The sequence below is a fragment of the Pelmatolapia mariae genome, linkage group LG10_11, assembly GCF_036321145.2.
Source record: "Pelmatolapia mariae isolate MD_Pm_ZW linkage group LG10_11, Pm_UMD_F_2, whole genome shotgun sequence".
NCBI classification, from domain to species: Eukaryota; Metazoa; Chordata; class Actinopteri; order Cichliformes; family Cichlidae; genus Pelmatolapia; species Pelmatolapia mariae.
This window is the reverse complement of record NC_086236.1, coordinates 22,703,398-22,722,280: the sequence shown is the minus strand read 5'-3', so window position 1 is coordinate 22,722,280 and position 18,883 is coordinate 22,703,398. Positions and strand designations below refer to the sequence as shown.

Genomic DNA, 18,883 nt, shown 5'->3' with positions numbered 1-18,883 from the left:
GATTTGCAAATTTGAGGGTCCATTTGGCGTGCTTTGTCAACAGAACAGCACTTGAACGCACCTTCAAGTTGCAAAGCTCGGAGGATGGAGCCTGTGAGTTAGCCGTGAAGGCAGCACCGGAGTGTGGTACTGTCTACCACTTGTTAGAGCGGCAGACTTGAGAGTTGCTGCTAACTGACACAGTATGGTGTGAACTTCAGTTTTAGATATCTCTTTATTTTACATTATAAACGACTCTTTCTCTTTTAGGGTTTGTTTTCGGTCTTGATGACTCATAATTAGCCTCTCGATGTTTATGTCACCGTTTTTTATTTTTTACTAACAATTTGGCGAATTCTTTTTAAGTGAACATCTATGTGACAGAGGATCGGTGTTACCCTGACATGGCTGAGTTACTGCCACAACAGCCGCAGCCGGGCGATATAGACCCGGACTTCGAGCCTCTCTCTCGCCCGCGGTCCTGCACCTGGCCGCTGCCCCGGCCGGAGCTCATCGACCCGGCCAGCTCCAACACATCCTCCCCAGCACCGTCTGTGCAGCAGGAGCCAGCAGCAAACGCCGAGTTCATCAGAAACCTCGACCTGGTGGAGGAGGACTATAAAAAATACTCAGAGCAGAAGCCGCTTTGCAATGTTTTTCAGTGCCGGGACAGCAACTGTGTGCATCATTACCCCCACCAACATCATCATCAACACCATCATCATCAGCTCCAACAGCAGCACCAGGTCCCGGGTCCACAGCTGTCGTCCCAGCAACAGGTGCCAAATCCTGGGGTCCCACCTTTGGGTGGACCCGGGCAAAGGAAGAGCAGCTCGTCCCGGCGAAACGCCTGGGGGAACATGTCGTACGCAGACCTGATCACCAAAGCCATAGACAGCTCACCTGAGAAGCGTCTGACCCTTTCTCAGATTTACGACTGGATGGTTAAGAGCGTGCCTTACTTCAAAGATAAAGGAGACAGCACCAGCTCCGCGGGCTGGAAGGTGAGTGTGTGCGTGCACGTGAACATTCGCTGTCAGTAGGATGTGTGCGCGTGAGCTGAGATGCATATATGCGCTGTAACCATCTTTACCGCCACAGCACAGCAAGCAGCACCAATGAAAAAAGTGCCGCCAGCAGCAAAGCTGGACAAAATCATGAGACCAAGAAAAGTTAGGGAGTGACATTTGAACGTGCTAGACTTTATATGCAGACAGTGGAAACTTGCACAAAACATATCAAGGCCACATCCTCATTAGCGTCTTATTGCACCGCTTGCCACTGTAAGGCGTTTTGCACAATCTGCTGAGCAGGAAATGCAAAGGTTTGATGTGCAATTAATTGCCTTTGTAGTTAAAAAAAAAAACAACCCAGACCTGTTTCACTCGCATTTAGAGACGTTGTAGCAGGATATTTACACCTTAAATTCTTAAACCTGTGATTTTATTTCATCTAGACAACTTGGTTTGGTTCAGGAAAGTGACAGTATTCACTTTCACTGTGTGCACATAGTGCAACGCATTTGGTTTAGTATATTCACTCAACACTCACATGTGTGCTATGCAAAGCAACCCATCACATTTTTTTTTAATATGATTATAACTTTTAATTCAGGATTTATTAGCTGTTAAGTAATAACAGGAGTAACCCATTCCTTTTCTCTTTTAACACTATGGTGGGATTTCAAACCTGTCCGATGGTTAGCTTTTAGAGGGGCTGCTGAATTCTGGCTTCTGAGTAACCTTTGAAGTTTTGGAGTGGCTTCCTCTGTCAGTGGTAGCGCATGCCTCTCTGCTTTGTCACTGAGGACACATGCAGCTCTAAAGCAGCAGAGGACAAGCCAGCTGGTCTGACTGTAAACATCCCATAGATGCCACAGAGACTGCTTTTCTCTATATAAAGCAGAAACAAACTTCAGGTTTGTTTGAGAAAAACACCTGACTGAGCGATGTGAAATTGGGTTTTGACTGAGAATAAAGATGTGTAGGTATGCTCTGTGGATTCCCCCACCCCCACCCCCACCCGCAAACACACCTATGTGGGAGCCAACCTGTATTACCACAAAACACATTGACTTGCGTAGCATTTCCACAGTCATGGAAACCCTGCTACCTCCCTGAAAACTGCAATTTGAATGTGCAGACCTGGAAATATTTAGTACAGGGGACGAGCTGTGAAAACATTTGCCTAATGCCTGCACAAACATGCTGATCCGGCCAGTGAGGATGTCACTCCACTCGTGATGGACAGAAGCCTGCAGACAAAGCCAAAGGTGGACCAACAGAAGACGCCAATTAAAGCCCGCACACTCCCAACAAAACGTACTCTGCTTGAGTTTTCAGTGTCGCAGCCTTTCCTGTAACCCCCTGCATTCTCTTGAGAGGTGATTTGAAAGTTGTCAGGAAATGCCTTTGGGAAACCTCAGTCATATATAGCTCCCATTGTTTTAACCCCCCACCACCACCCTACTTGAAAAGCTTTGTCACAGATTATTATATATACAGCCTTTGTTAAACCTACTTCTTTTAAAAATCTGCACACTCTTGAATGTACAGGCACTGACGAATCGGCCTGTTTTTGTTTGAAATAACTGGAAGCTACACAAACAGCTCAATCAGTGCTGTGGAGTGTTTTCGAGGGGAAGGGACTGGCAGAAGGGGATGCTGGGAACTACGTCAAACATCCTCCATTCCTGAGTTGTGTGCTCATATCTTTGTGTCCCTGTCTTCTAGAGTTTCCTTAGCGGATGCTACGGCCTGGAGAAAGGGATCGCTGCTCTTCATCCTATCTCTTTCTTCTGCTCTCTCTCTCTCTTTGGGTTTCTGCTCAAGGGGTTTGTGCTTGTTCAATAGGACCTTGAGATTTCTTTTACTAATGGGCTTTGCTTTTTTGGGGGGGGGGGGGGGCTTTAAGACACAAATTCTGGAAATAATTGAATTGGTGCACTGTGGCTTTATGAAGAATTTCTTTCCCTTCCTTAGTCATAGAGATAAAGAGAAAGAGCAAAGGGAAAGGTTCTGTTGCCCTTCAGCGAGGCAGCGAACGCTTCTCAGTTCTCTATCAAGAGCAAAAGCTCATGATCATTCACATATTTTACGTATAATCAACACATCTTTGCTTCAGCCTCGCCATTCCTGAATGCTGGCATGCCCACCAGGCCTTGGAACCGCCGGCTTATAGTTATTTTTACACTTTCCTGTTAAAAAAACACGGCGGTTCCCCCACAATGAACTATGATGCATTTCCTGCCCGGTGGATGGAAAACAGTGCCATGTGTTAACATCCTCACCCTGCAAAACATGAGGGTCAGGGCAGGGGAAAAAAAGAGGATGAACCAATAAGAGATCATATACACAGCATTTTTGTGAATCCAATTCTATGCAAAATCACTTTTATATCATTTCAACATTTGTGCCACATATAAACGTAATTGCTGGTATACTTGTTATGATTGTGCTTTCTGGCATTTTTATTAACAAAGCAGTTTCGTCTCTTGCTGTAGTGATGCACAAAGATAAGCCAGGGATCTAATAGTGGGTGGAGGGCATTGCATTTGATTGTAGCAGTACACCTAAAAAAGTATAGATAGGTGGAGCGCAGGGTATCGGGAAAGGCACTGCCTCAGCAGCTTTCTGTCTACTGTATGTCATGGAGATTCTTTTGGTTTCCCCTCTAAATGTCGTGTGGCAGCTCAGTGATCATGATGCCTTTGGGACAACAGAGGGCCCCTCAGTTTACTCGGGGAGGACTGGTTTCCCCTGGGATACTGGTGGGTCTGGTAGTAGCAGTGAACAGCTTGCAACGTACTTTTAGCGTTTTACTGGCAGTGCCACTGTTTTTCTCAATGAACTGTGACATTAGATAATGGAACAGGAAGTGACGCTCTTGAGTTTAACTGCCGCTGAAGTTCCGAGGTGTCACCCAAAAACATGTTGATTACAAAAAAGCGTTTCCCCCCCCTCCGTTTTTTGAAGTTTTTAAAAACATTGCCCTGCAAATGAAAGAATATTTTGTTGGGTTGCTTTGGTGATAGCCTGCAGAGTTGAGTCCAGTGACTGTCTCCTGTGAAGAGGTTTATCGCACTATGTTATCTAGCGCGGGGGTCAAAAGGTCAACAAGCCTACAGATCTGCAATGTGTTGATTTGCCTGTCTCACACCTGATGTATGCATATGACCATTCTGGAAACCAGTGACAAACAAGACTGAAGGTATCAGGATGAGCCAAATGGCACAGTGGAAAAGGTCATTATACCTCCATTTGAGCAACAGCCATCGTCCCTCAACTTACAGCCGATAAGAGCCAATAGCGGGACTGGAGTGATGGCAAAACCCAAACCAAAGTTCTTGGCAGGTTTTGCTGCGACCTATACACTTGCTTGAGTGCTATAACAAGATTTGTTCAATATGTTTCCCAGTTTGAGTAGTGGATCTCTTATTTCGAGCTTCTGTGACTAGAACTGTCCTGAATGAAAAGCTAGAGCCACGCCAATTAAAGATATTTTTTTAGACATTATAAATTTAAATCTCTTCCCCACTGGCTTCAGTTTTAACCAAGTTTGTAATATTCTCTATTAGTGGATCACATAGTAAGGCCACAAAAATGTCTGTGTAGTAAAACCTTTTTAGATTTATTGTAGAGATTAAAACAAAAAGAAATGGAAATTTTCATCCAGAACAAACATTGGTTGGTTTTGTCCACGACAGAATCTACTGGATGGGTTGCTATGAGAGATTTGACTCTGTGAGTGATAACAGGAGGTTTACATTTGTGGTTTTGAGTGAAATGTTTATTGAACTATTGGATGGAAATGCTGTGGTCAGCGGGCATTCACAGTTCTGCAGTTAAGAAAAAACACCCCTGATGCCCCCCAAAATTATTTCTTCATATACAAACATTAAAGATTAAAATGTTGCTAAACACTGAGATATGAAACCTGGAACTGCAAACAACATCCTTTGTAAGTGAAACTGAGTAGAAACTTTCCCCTGCTGCTTAAAACAACCCAAACACTTGTAGTCCTGTGAAAAAGAAAGTTTTTCACAGGACTCTATGCAGGCCTGTCAAAATTTAAGTACACCTATACTGCTTTCATAGGAATCAGGAGGAAAAGTAGCAGCCAGGTTCTGATAATCAGTGAATTTGACTAACTGAGCATCAGCAACTGTGAGCACTTCTGTAAAAGCAGTTGCTTTGACAGTTTGCTATTTGCATTCAGGTGTTTTTTAGCATGTCAGGAGTGGACGTCCCAGCAAATTCACACTAAGGTCAGACTGTGCAATGCTCAGAGAAATTGCACAAAACCCAGAGCTACATCTCAGACTCTACAGGCCTCGGTTAGAATGTTAAATGTTAAAACTCTTGACAGAAAAAGCCTCTTCTCTGTAAAATGAAAATAGCAACATACCTTAGTTTTGCAAAGTTGCATCTGATTAAACCACGAGACTTTTGGAATAATGCTCTTAGGACAGAGGAGACCAAAGTGGACATGTTCGGCCATAATGCAGTACCACATGTGGCAAAAACCAAACACAGCATACCAGCACAAGCACCTCATACGAACTGTCAAGCACGGTGGAGGGGTGATGATTTGGACTAGTTTTGCAGCCACGGTGCCTGGGCACATTGTAGTCATGAAGTTGACCACAAAGTTCTCCGTATACCAAGTATTCTAAGGTCAAACGTGAGGGTGTCTGTCTGAAGGCTAAAACTGAAAGTGGGTCATGAAACAGTACTATGATCCCAAGCACAGCGGCAAATCTACAATAGAGTGACTAAAGAAAAAAAGGTAAGAATGAAGATGTTGCAATGTCCCAGTTAAAGTCCAGACCTCAACCTAGGGCTGCTCGATTATGGCAAAAATGATAATCACGATTATTTTCACTGAAATTGAGATCTCGATTATTTGACGATATTTATTTAACAATAACAATGTATTGAATAATGGCTTTGAAGATTGTCAAAAAATAATATAAAATAGTGTGCAAATACTGATAACAGTGCAAATGTTTGCAATATAAAAAAATAATGAAAAATGTAAACATTAATGTTTAGTGAACTTCAAAATACTGCATAATATTTATGCATACAAATAACCAAATATCAAGGCAAGGTGTGTAGCCACACAATGCACAATTGCATCAAACTGACATTGAGGTATGGCAACTAAAGTTGCTGCTCCTTCATTGTTTGATCGTATGTCACTTTGTGAGCGGTCTTCAGATGATTGAATAACTTTGTAGTGTTGCTCTGTGGTGCAGCTACGACACCGTAGCAAAGTTTACACACTATGTCTACTTGAGCCACGTCTGACTCCGCGAACCCGTAATGTTTCCACACCACTGAAGTCGTTTTACCTCTCTTTTCAACCAACGGCATTCTTTCTTCAGCAGCCATTATCCTCTCCTCTCCAAATAACTTCTGCTTAGCTTTCCGAGCTTCCCTCGGGTCCTCTTAATTGTTGTGACGCGTGTTCGAAACGCAGAGAGGTGCGCTCGATTTGCCACACGGAGCAGCGCGAGAGTAAAGCACGAGGGAGGTGCTAATAATCGGCTCAGTCATTTTTAATGATCGTTGAAAGCCCAGATCGTAATTTAGATTAAAATTCGATTAATTGAGCAGCCCTACCCCAACCTGACTAAAATTCTGTGGTGAGATATTAATAGTGCTGTGCATAAACAAATGACCGCAAACCTGAAAGAACTGAAGCAACACTGTAAAGAAGAGTGAGCCAGAAATTCTCCACAGTGATGTGAGAAGACTGACAAAGTCATACAGAAATTATTACTTCCAGTTATTGCTGCCAAAGCTGGTTCCACAATCTACTGAATCGTGGGGTGTACTTAGTTTTACTTTCTTTTTCACATGACTCTATGTGGGCTGCACGAAAACAAACAACATAATCACAACAAGAAGCATTCATTGCATTAGATGCTAATGGATCATCTCATTTATTAATCAACCTTTGTTTCATTGTTGCCTTGTGAACTTTGTTAAGGACACTGACCTGAAAACTGGTAGCAACTATTAAAAGAAGCGAGAGAGAGAAAAAAAGAGTAACTGCCAGCTATTTGTCTCGGGATCACAAGGTTAAAAAGGGATGTCTGCCTCAAACTTAAGAGGCCCACTAAAAGCTTCAAGTAACCCCATGAAGAAAAGGAGGCTTGAGGCAGGGGCTTTCAAAGAGGAACGGCCATAGCTTAAGGGAAGGAGGGGAGCAATCAGCTGACTGGTTTGCTGGGGGCTGAGGCCTGTGTACTGTCTGCTGTCTACACGTGTGAGCCGCTGGAATCTGTGGCATGTGGATCTTTGCATTGTCCTCCAGCTTGTGCAGGATAATAATCAGCTCCAAATATATTATGTTCGCAAAATGTACTTGGCCTCTAATCCATTATGCAAAATACAAAAGACGGGGTCAGAGGATGACAGAAATAAAAATAAATTTAAAACAAGGTGACCTTTTCACCCGATGAAGTGTGCAAAGAATGTGGTTCATTCACAATAATTGGCTGAGATAGTCTTGTTATTTCTGAATATTCAAATATGATTGAAGTGCAGTGTTTGTGCTTAAATTGTTTAATTGCAGATCTCTCCATTCCTCTTCATGATGCCATTGCAGAAACAGGTCACTTCCTTTGATTCTCACTGTTAATTTAGTAGTCTGCATACTGTATGTGGAGCTGTAAAGAGTTGCACTCTCTGCACCAGGCTCCCGTGCTATTCTTCTTCTGCAGGGTTTCTCACCTTTTTACCGCCTTGTTAAAGCAAACCCAGGCCCTATGCTCACAACTTTGTGCATCATAGGTCATAAGAGAAAGGGGGAGGGGTGCACAGGAAGGCAGCACAGGAAGACTGTAATCTCTGCAAGTGCTCGTTTTTCCTATTCTCTTATTTCTACTAGATAACTAACTGCTTTGTAGTGGTAGTTACATGTTAGCAGAAAATCACTCTGATTTAGTCAAGTACAATTTCAGATCTGCACTTTAATGTAAATTAAAGAAGCAGGGTGTTGGTCATCCTCATGAAGTCAAGCAGTATCAAATAAATTTTCCAATAACTTAACCTTTTAGCCTGTATTACCTAAAATCCTGCTTTGAAATGAAGTTTGACAGCAGTAAAATGGCTTTGCTGAGCTCTTTGTAGTCACTGGCAGCTACATAGATTAGCACACTTCCTAATTTCCCTGCTAATGTGATCTTGATTAATAGACAATTGTTCTTCCAGTTTCCTCATTCTCTACAACTTTGTTTGAAAACCTTTTGGCAGACACAGCACAAGCATTTTGTTTGAGTGCAGTGGAATCTATCACTGAGGTCAGTAAAATGTTGAAATGTATGCCTTAAAAAGACAAAAACATAATTATGAGGTACACCTTATGCTGATCCCCTCCCTTTTGCCTTCAAACTTGCCTTAGCTTTTTATAGAATAGATTTAACAAGCTGTTGAAAACATTTCTTTAGAGATTTTGGTTCATATTAACATGTCAGCATCACACAATTGCTGCACATCCATAATGTGACACTCCCATCTTACCACAATTTAAAGGTGCTCCAGTGGATTGATATCTTGTGATTGTGTAGGTCATCTGAGAACAGTTGACCTTCTGCCGGAATAACCAAGTACTTCTGTTGGAATAACCATCAGTAGATGGGTGCACTGTGGTCATAAGGTGATGGAAATATTCAACAATATGTTAAATTCTGACCAAACCATCCAAAAACTGAGACACATCAGACCAGGCAATGTTTTTCCAATCTTCTGTTGTTCAATTTAGCTCAACCTCTATAACTACTCTATAACAACTATAGCTTCAGACTCCTGTTCTTAGCTGAAAGGAGTGGTTCCTGATGTGGTCTTCTGCTGCTGTAGCCTGTCTGCTTCAAGGTTCACTGTTGTCCATTTAGAGATGCTGTTCTGCATACCTTGATTGTAGCGAAAAATCATTGGAGCTACTATTCCCTTTCAATCAGATCAAAGCAAGCTGGCCTTTTCTCTGCTGCTCAGTGAATATTTTCTCTTTCTCTAACCATTCTCTGTAAACCCTAGAAATGGTTGTGTGGGAAAATCCCAGCAGAGCAGCAATTTCTGAATCACTTCGACCAGCCTGTCTTGTACAAACAGCCATACAATTTTACTAAATCACTTAAATTAGCTTTCTTCCCCATGCTCAGTTTAAACTCAGCTGGTCATCTTGACCATATCGACATCACTAAATGCATTGAGTTGTGGCCATTTGATTAGCTGCTTAGTCAGTCGCATTAATGAGCAGTTGAACAGGTGTGACTAACAGCATTTATATTTGGTTGAATATATAAAAACAGTTGAATTTGTGAGCAACAAATTGCACCATTATTTACTCGGACATTTTTGCAGCTTATCGTGGCTAGCGTTAGCGAATGTTAGCAAAGATTAGGACAGTAACTCTCGGCTCTCTTACTGGGAAATCAAGCAATCCAATGAGAGGGACTGAATAACTGTCAGCTATTAGCAAAAAACTGCACTATTTTCCATTTATAGGTTTTGCTGCTAACTGTGTAAAAGATAATGAAAAAATATAGCAGTGGCACAAATACAAACACAAATGCTTATCTACAGGGTTGCAATATCTAAAGGTTGAAAACCTAAGCTAACATTTAGCATCAAAAGTCACAGGCTTTATCAGAATACAGGAGCAAAACCTTGTGAGTGTACACTTTAACTTTTAAAGCCTTCAAAGAAAAAAATTATATTTATATTTTCTCACATGTTTCCCTGCCTGGGAAATTTACTGATGGGAAGACAAGTTCATTCTCCCTGCCCCCCTCCCCATCACTAACTACATGTAAGCTTTCATCATTGAGATAAAAACCAAGTTACTGATTTGAGAAGCAGCTGGTCTCCAGCAGTCAGCCTCCTGGGAGATCCTCTGTCCTGTCTGTGGTTGTAGCTGGCGCTGTATGTAAAATGCGTAGATCGATTGCAACTGAGGCCACTTTCACTGAGGCCGCACCTGCTCTTGCAACCGAGCCCTGTTTGTTTACTTACCCTGCGACCGTTACTGCAAGCCTCATGCTTCACTACACAAGAAACAGCAGCTGCGTCAATTAGATTGTTTTGAGGTCCAGTAGGAGGAGTCATTTCATGCTGCATTATGGATGATGGTGATGGATGACTCTCCTTACTCCAGCTCAGGTGTTCTACCGGGTATCTCACCTGAGTTGTGGCAGGTGCTGTTTTCTCCTTTCATGTGGGAAGCCTAATGACCCATTTCTGAGGACGAACTGAAAGTAGATTTTGTCCCAACTCAGTCCTTCCTGATTTCAGGATTTCTTGCATAAGCTGTCTAATATGACATTAAAATCACACTCTCTTCCATGCTGCACCGGTTTGTTTCAGGGGCAGCACTACTAAATGTCCTCAAGTATAGAGCAGAAAATGTTGCAGATTTCTTTGTAATACTCTTCTGCAGACTTGTGTGGCATCACTTCTCTAAGAGGATCTTTGCTCTTAAACATTTATGTCACTTAAGTTCCTCTGTAATCTGGACCTCGTCACTTCCCTGGTTGCCAAAGCAGGTCAGCGGAGGAAAAAATAGATTTCTCATGAAATGTTTTGCAACCACAAAAGCACACATTTTACTACTACAAAATATGCCGTAACGCAACAGAAAAAAAAAAAAAGACTGGACCTTAGGCGGCTCTTTCAAAGAAATAATGATTTAGATGGGGCACCTCCTGAACTAAAAAGGAAGGGGAATTTTTGTTGTCTTTGAGTTGAGTTGAGGTTTGTCAAAGATAAGGCAGAGAAGAAAATTTCCCTTTCCATAGCACTGCCTTGCAGTGCACGATCTGTAGTAGGTGCTAATCAAAGGCTGTAGAGATTTGCATATCAGCAGTGATCTCTGCCATGCGTGAGCGAGACTTCACATTTGGTTAGTGAAATAAATGTTGGTTTGCAGGCTTGAGTCTGTGCAGTACACTGCTAAGATGTCCGGTCCTGTCTTCAGTTACAGGCTGAGATCATTTAAAAAAAGGAAAATGGGGAGAAAAGGGTCCTAAATCAAATGAGCATAAAATGCAATGATTGAATTGCATTTTGAAACCATACAACCTCAGGTCTCTTCAGTCTACATGTGCAGGATGTCCTCTGACACAGGAAGCCTCATTTAAAAGTCACTGGAAGAGAAGGGAGGAGTCTGGTTTTGGTGGTGGGGTGGAGTCCAAAGAAGCTGTTTTGGTGAGTCTCACGAAGCGGGTCTTCCCCAGCGTGTCACATCTGATGATTCTCCTCCTCGCTCTTCCTTTGCCATCCAACCTGTTTGCATGTCCCCGTCAGCTCGCATGAGCAGCTCGTGTTTAGCACACAGTGAACTCATTGACCCCAGCTCTGCCGGCAATAACATCCTACAGTGTCGCCCTCCCCAACTTAGCTTCGAACTCTGTGACCTCCTCTTAGTTTCTGTTTAACAACAACAAAAAAAATCAAACTTGTGTACCGCTCTCTGTTTTCACTCTGTCAGTTTACAGTTTGAGGTTGAACTCATTTTTCAGCACCTTCTTATGACGACGGCACAAAAAATAATACTTGAAATGCGTCAAAGTTGTTCCAATTTTGCAGTTTTTTCTGGGTTTATTCCTTGAATCTACTTTGATAATTTCCACTTTGAAATAATACTTTCACTGAGAGTAGTTTTATAGATTAGAAGTCATATTGTTGCCAGAAGCTTAACTTTAACCCCATAATTTCAGAGACACACTGAGACAATCCATCTATTGTTTTGGATGAGAACATCTTTATCTCAGTGCTTTGTATATCCCTGCTGAATCCTGCGGTTGGGAACATCTGGGTTTACTAACTGCAGGGAGCTGCTTTCTCATTCACATGGGTGTTTAGGGGGAAATTCCATACTTGCACGTATTGTGTTACACTTTAGTCTTTCATTGTCCCCCCCATCAAGCTCAGCAAGTTGCATATTAGGGTCACAGAAAGACCAGTCTGTACAGTGTGTCTGTGCCATGTCTAACTGTCTTCATGACCTCCCGACCGACACTGGTTTTCTTCCTGAGAGCATTACCACAGGAGGCGCCTACTGCATCCTTTTTGGGATACATAACATGGCATTAAAAATCTACTGAATAAGGCTTTAGGTGTGTGCATATTTGGACGAGGACAAATTTGACCACATACAAAAAAAGAGAGCAGCTCAGTGATCTCAATGAGCTCTTTCAGAGGTGTAATTTTCGATGATGGGCACAGGCAAGATTAAGCAGTGATGTTTTTTTTCCTGTAACGTGTCTTCCAAATTACCCTGTTTTTTGTTGTTGTTTTTTTCCTTGTTTTTTCACTGTTGTTTTTCACTTTGGATCCAAAGCGAACAGTGTTGTTGTTGCTGCTGCTGGGCTGAACTGATTAAAGTCAGTGGAAATCACAGGAAACATGATTATAGTCCGCAGTGAGGAGAGATGGACACCCTAGTAAGCTCTCTCGTGGGCCTTCAAAACAATACAAGCAGTTAAAGCATGAGAAAAACTGATGAATATAACGTAAAAGTCAGAATGTATTCAGAAACAGGAAAAAAAAAAAGAAAAAAAAAAAGCAGACCGAGTGAAGAAACTAACGAGAAATTTTTCTTTGGTCAAATTTTGCACTATTATACTATAGTGTAATATGAATTGTCATCTATCTTTGTCACACTTGTGTCCAACATTGATCACCGCTTCCCTCTTTCATTGAATAGGTCCTGTATTTCTGGAGAAAAGAGTCTCTAAAGTTATGTTGCTGACGATACTTTATTTTGTTCAGTATCATATTCAGTGACAGGCACTGATTTATTAAACTGACCATGATATTTGTGTGAGGGAAAACTTACAAATGAATCACTTTTCTCCCATTCAGAACTCCATCAGACACAACCTGTCCCTGCACAGTCGCTTTGTGCGCATACAGAACGAGGGAACAGGAAAAAGCTCCTGGTGGATGCTGAACCCAGAGGGAGGAAAGAATGGAAAGTCACCTCGACGCAGAGCTACCTCCATGGACAACAGCAATAAGTTTGTCAAGAGTAGAGGAAGAGCCGCAAAGAAAAAGGTCTCTGCTCCTGAACTGAACCTTCATAGATATTTCAGCCAAATGTTTGTTTTTTCAATTCTGTTGAATCTAGATTACATGTACTCAGTGTTCTTGTGTTCTACTATCTCTAGATGGCTCTACAGGAAGGGCTTGAAGGAGGAGCAGGCAGCCCCAGTTCCCAGTACTCTACCTGGCTTGGAAGCCCAAACTCCCACAGCAACGAAGATTTTGACACCTGGAAAACCTTTAGGACACGTACCAGCTCTGATGCCAGTACTCTGAGTGGTCGCCGTTCACCTTTCCCTTCTGAACAGGATGATGTGGGCGAGTCCGATGGCCACATAATGTATCCTGGAGTTGCTGTTGCTAAGATAACCTCTACCCTGCCCAGCCTGTCTGAGGTGTCTGGATCCATGGGCCAGCATCGCTCAGAAAAGGTCATGGATCTGCTGGATAACCTTAACTTGCTGTCTCCTAAACCCTCCCAGCTCAGCTCTGACTCCTCACACTCCCCGCGCTCCTCAAACGCCGGCATGCTTCAGAGTAGCCCCTATAACTCCACTGGACTGACCCCACACCAGCAGCAGGACTACCAGAAGTGCTTGTATAGTCAGGTGAGAATGCACTCCCTGTCCCCTGCTCCTATGCAGACACTTCCAGAGACTAAGCCCAGCTTTGGGGCTTACGAGAACCAGTATATCTTCCCTTCTGGGCTGCTGACAGGAGAACCAGACACCAGAAGGGACATGATGCACTCTGAAGTTGGGAGGGCAAGTTGTCCAATACCTACTTATAGCAGCCAAAGCCATGTGGGTGGTCATAATGGAGTAAAAATGATGAATCCCTCTCAGAGTCACCCACTTCCTCGTGTAAATCCACATACTCTGCATAGCCAGGGTCCAGCTGCCTCACAAGACTTGAATAGCTGTAACATGATACCCCTGACTAGCTTGACTAGCCATTCAGGGCCCTCTCTTCGAATGGCTGGTCCAAGGACGTGCATGCAGCTCCCCCTCGGACTCCCTCCACACACTAATGATGCCTCAGCGACCTACGGCAGCAGCAACAGCTACAGAGAACTCAACTCTGTACACCCACACAGTCATCATCATCAAGAGCACCTACCCAGTGATCTGGACAGTGTGCCTACTGAAAGGTTTGAATGTGACTTGGAGTCTGTCCTCCATGACACACTCATGGATGGTGGGGGGCTGGACTTTAATTTTGATCCAGCAGCTGCGCCTCATGGGTTTTCCCAGAGGGTGAAGACGACCACACACAACTGGGTGTCAGGGTAGCATCGCAGAGAGGTGAGACTGATCATTAGTCTGCCCTTAATTTCTTATACATATTACAGATTATTACAGATAACAAACATAAACACCCTCAGAGTGTTTGTCATCCCTGAACATTTTCCATTTCATTCACCCCCGCAGGTTTTTCTCCACATCACTCTACTGCTCACCTTCATTCAGAGAGTGGAATCCAAAGAAGCTTTCACCATCATTATCCACAGATCAGAAGAGGATGCAACCATCACTGCAGTGAATATAAAACAGAGACAAGCCTGTATAAGTGAACTAGCGTTGGTCTCAGCTACCTATCAAAAACTGTATGTATGTTCAAAAGTATGTATGTTATAATACATAAGAAGGAACCAGCGTAACATGAATTTGTCTTTGTGCTACAATCACACACGGGAAAACAATGACTGGAGAATGCAGAATGACCAAGGTTACTGCAACTGTGTACAACGAACGCATGAATATGTTCAAGTTTGAATTTGTTGCTTCAGAGACAGGCACCAGGTCTGCAACCACTTGCAGCCAATAGCCGTAAATGGCAATAAGATGGAGTCAGTTTGCTATCAGGTTGGATGAGGTCAAGCTGGCAATTACATGCAATTTGTCTGCGAGAATATGGTAATTAACTGTGATAAATCTGTTGCTGTCTACATTAAACAGATTTTTACACAAACTACTTACATTCAGAGTCGAGCCAGAAGCTCGTAGATTTGAAACAGAAATTGTGATGTAGCTGCTGCAATTTAATTGCAAAATGACAAAGGTGCTTGTCAATCTTGCTGTTATATAAGGAACATAACGAGAATAGAACCAGTTGGGTTTAGTCCTCTTTTGCAAAGAAACTGATTGCAGGCAAGTTGTGTCTCATCAGTGCAGACTGACTCAAACTGATTATGATACGTTGTCAGTCTGTCTGCATTTATAAATTAGATGACAATTATTTGCAAACCTTCTGCAATCTGTGAGAGTAACAGTATTTAGTCAGAGTCCGACAATGGTTGTTTGGTGACAGATTTCCTCCCACCAGGCAAACTGTGCAAGCACCGAGAGGTTGAGTGCTGAACCTCTGAGTAGCCACTTAGTTACCACAACTACTTGCAATTGGTTTTCAACAGTAAAAAAAATAAAATAATCTGTGTGATCACCAGGTAATTACCATTGCTTTCTAGTTGCAATGAGGTTGCAGTCTTATTTTTACTCTAGCATGATTAGTGTAAAAGCTGTTTAGAGGCATTTTGTTAAAAGGTACACTGGGCACACTATGATTCTATTTTCCAACACACATTACTTTGTAGATCTTGAAAGATGATTTAAAAATAGTTCTTCACTTGCTACCCTGTGGTGCAAGGACACAGCATCATGTAGGGTAGCTATGAGGGCAAGACAGACAAAGAGGCATCTTCACCAAGATGAATCTTTCCACACTGAAAATAATTTTTGAAATTACAAGAACAATTTGAAAATTAGCACCAGATTCTTCAAAAGAGGACTTGATAGCATGTAATCAGTATAGTATATGATTGTGACCCAAATTAGTATTAATTATTAGTATTTCAGCTTTTAGGGATTATATTTGGAAATGTGTTTTAGGAACCAGCCATCAACAGCAAAACAATTACACTGTCAACCAGGAGAAATCATTACCGTTAACTGATAATCAATAGATAAAGTAGTGTATCGTCTGATTAGTAATACCAATTACATTAAAGAGGAAAAGCTATGTATTGGAAAAAAGTGTATATGCACAAAAATATACCTCTGCATAATCACCACATACAAGTTTATGAATCAAATGATGTTGTGATACACTTCTGTCAAAACAGAACTTCAGTTGAGTATCAGCTATATGTTCTCACTATCAGATGTGATTAGAGACCTTGAAACATGAGCTACACCAAAATTGTTGCAGACCTACATTTTGGTAGTTGACCAATCTGCAAATTTTATTTTTTTGATTAGTCAGCAATTATTTCAATAACTCTCAACTTCACTTCAAGTCTGCCCACCTGTGAATATCACCCTGTTGTCTCTACCCAAAGAAAATTAAAATAATGACACAGTAAACATATGAATATGAAAATAATCTAATTTGTTTTTAACATTACTCAGTAGGACAGTCAGAATAAAAATGAAGTAAATAAAAATAAAGCAATACAAATTAAAGTGCTAGTAGTATTTAAACAAAAACCAATGTGAAAACTAAAAACGTCTCTCCGTAAGTTCAAATAAAGCTTCAAATTAAATAAAAAAGATTTTATTTTCCTGTCCAAAATAACATCTAGAAGAGGTTTACTATTCAAAATAAACGCTAATATTAATGTTAAAGAAAAAAAGGAGAGTGTTGCTACTCCAGTTTAATGTTTTTACTATCGTATTTCACTCATTAGCTAACACAACTGAAATGGTGTTTGCTTAGCAAGCATCTTCCATGAGAAATTTCCGACAGGCAAGCTAACACAAACATTAACATAAACATAAACGAGGTATCAACGCGACGCACTAACGTAACTCTCTAAAACTGACCCGTTCAGAGTTGACGTCACCGCACCAGGGTGCTGACGGATATGCTCTTGCTCTGCAGTAGTGCTGTCGTGAAAGGTTTTGCACAGTCTGCATTTAACTTTCACATTTTTTTCACATTATTTTCTACCCTCTTCCCCACCCCAGCTGTTTTACTTTTCGCGCTACGTTCTTCTTCGTTAGTACTGAATGCCGTATTGGCAGACCTTATAGGCGACACTGCCCCCATAGCTTCCTATAGTGTATTGCAGTTGCAAAAACACATTTACGTGGTTCTAGAACATGACGCGTCGACGAATTTTTATTCACATATTCGATGTTATCGATTATGTCATCAAATCGTTGTAGCCCCACCTGGAACTATAAATAGGAAATTTATATACTGCATGTTTTGCTTTTTATTGTAATCTGTTAATTCTCGATTTTGAACTTTGTGAATCATATGTTTTGTATAATATCCTGTATGTATTGTATTGAGATGGCTGCAGTTTCTTAATCTAAATCTAAGAGAAGGCTCATATAGATCTCCACCAATGCAAATGTTCTATTTTATGTTAATGTTGTTTTAATGCAGTTTTTAACAGCAGTCTAGAGAATTTTAGTGTTTGGAAATACCTCTAAATACTAATGCTTCTTAAGTTTATTTGGCCTCTTGGGGGGGGGGAAAGTTATCAGTGTAACGATCATTGCAACATATATTCAGTTTTTTACAGGATTACATGGACACTGTAAATTCTACCATGCGTTAAACATTTCTGTAAAAACTGTACTGGATAATTTAAAGAGTGAAATGTGTTTTTCATGACTTTCTCAGATCAAAAGGATATTTTTGGGAATGTGAGATCGATTAAAAGGCCGGTAGTGAAATCCTAAAATAGCTGGAAATATGTAATGGTTTATGAAACTTAACCAACATAGGCAAGTGTTTGCTACTTACTTCCAGGCAGCTTCATATGTCACCAAAGACACATTGTAAAAAAAAAAAAAGTGCCAATTTATGCCAATTTATTGTGTCAACATCATCTCGCAAACTTCTGTTGTACATATTTTATTTAGTATTACATTTTTTTTCGTATTTTGACCTCTTACTTGTTGTAGTACTGAACCCTTATACAGCATGTATGATTGTGTTAGACGTGGTTGTTTACATATCACAGTGCAAACAATATCAGTGGCTATATGAACACTCATACCTCAAAATTTTACCTCTGAAGTGTTGAAGGAACATTTCCTTCCAATTTTCTTCACTGAGTATTGTGTATTTGATTTGTCTTCATCTCAGAGTTTTGATTTTGTACATATTTTTTCATATTTCATTATTTCTGCAACAAGTTATATAAATGGGGACCTCTTTATGGATCTCTCTATATAACATCAGGATTAATTAAACCTAAGTCATTTGAAAGATTTATCATTGACAAAACTCGCTGAAAAGTATTCTATCACATTAATTTAATTATGTTGTTGTATAAGAGGTCTCTTATCATTTTTCTGTCATATCAAAATAAGTATGTCCCAGGACTAGTTTAACATAGTTTAACTAGTTTAACATTACCTTATGAAGATTTTTTGTAGAAATGTTTTGAGCCTGCTATATTTAATTAGGAAAAGGGTATTATTTCTTTTTATGTGTAACACAAATTAATGTGCACATTTCTGTGCAAATGTGTTTTTTTGAGGATAAATAAAATGCAGCATTATTTTTTCATTGATTGATTTAGTTGTTGTGTTATTTCAAACATGTAAATACAAATATCTTATAGAAATATAAACATCGTATATGGATATCTTTGGTATTCATGTCCAGATATTTTTCAAAGAATGCTGTTTTTTTCTATGTAATCCATTAAATGCATACATCGCCAAAGGCAGGACTGAAATGATGTGTCTTTTTTTTTTGCATTAGTGCGTCACTTGATTCTTAAGTGTGAATGTTTGTTATTTTATACATGCAATGAGTAGATTTAGTGGGGTCGACCATCCAAAGCAATAGGCAGCATGCAAAAGAGGTGAAGAAGAGAGTGCAGTGGATGG

At 41.0% G+C, this 18,883-nt stretch overlaps 1 protein-coding gene across 1 annotated transcript; it reads left to right on the top strand.

Moving 5' to 3' along the window:
* Positions 1-283: 283 nt before the first annotated feature.
* LOC134637772 (forkhead box protein O1-A-like) lies at positions 284-18,561 on the top strand. Its single transcript, XM_063488287.1, has 4 exons — positions 284-983; positions 12,852-13,043; positions 13,157-14,335; positions 14,462-18,561. Exons 1-3 carry the CDS (start codon positions 384-386, stop codon positions 14,321-14,323), a joined length of 1,959 nt encoding a protein of 652 aa, XP_063344357.1. The 5' UTR covers positions 284-383; the 3' UTR covers positions 14,324-14,335; positions 14,462-18,561.
* Positions 18,562-18,883: the final 322 nt, after the last annotated feature.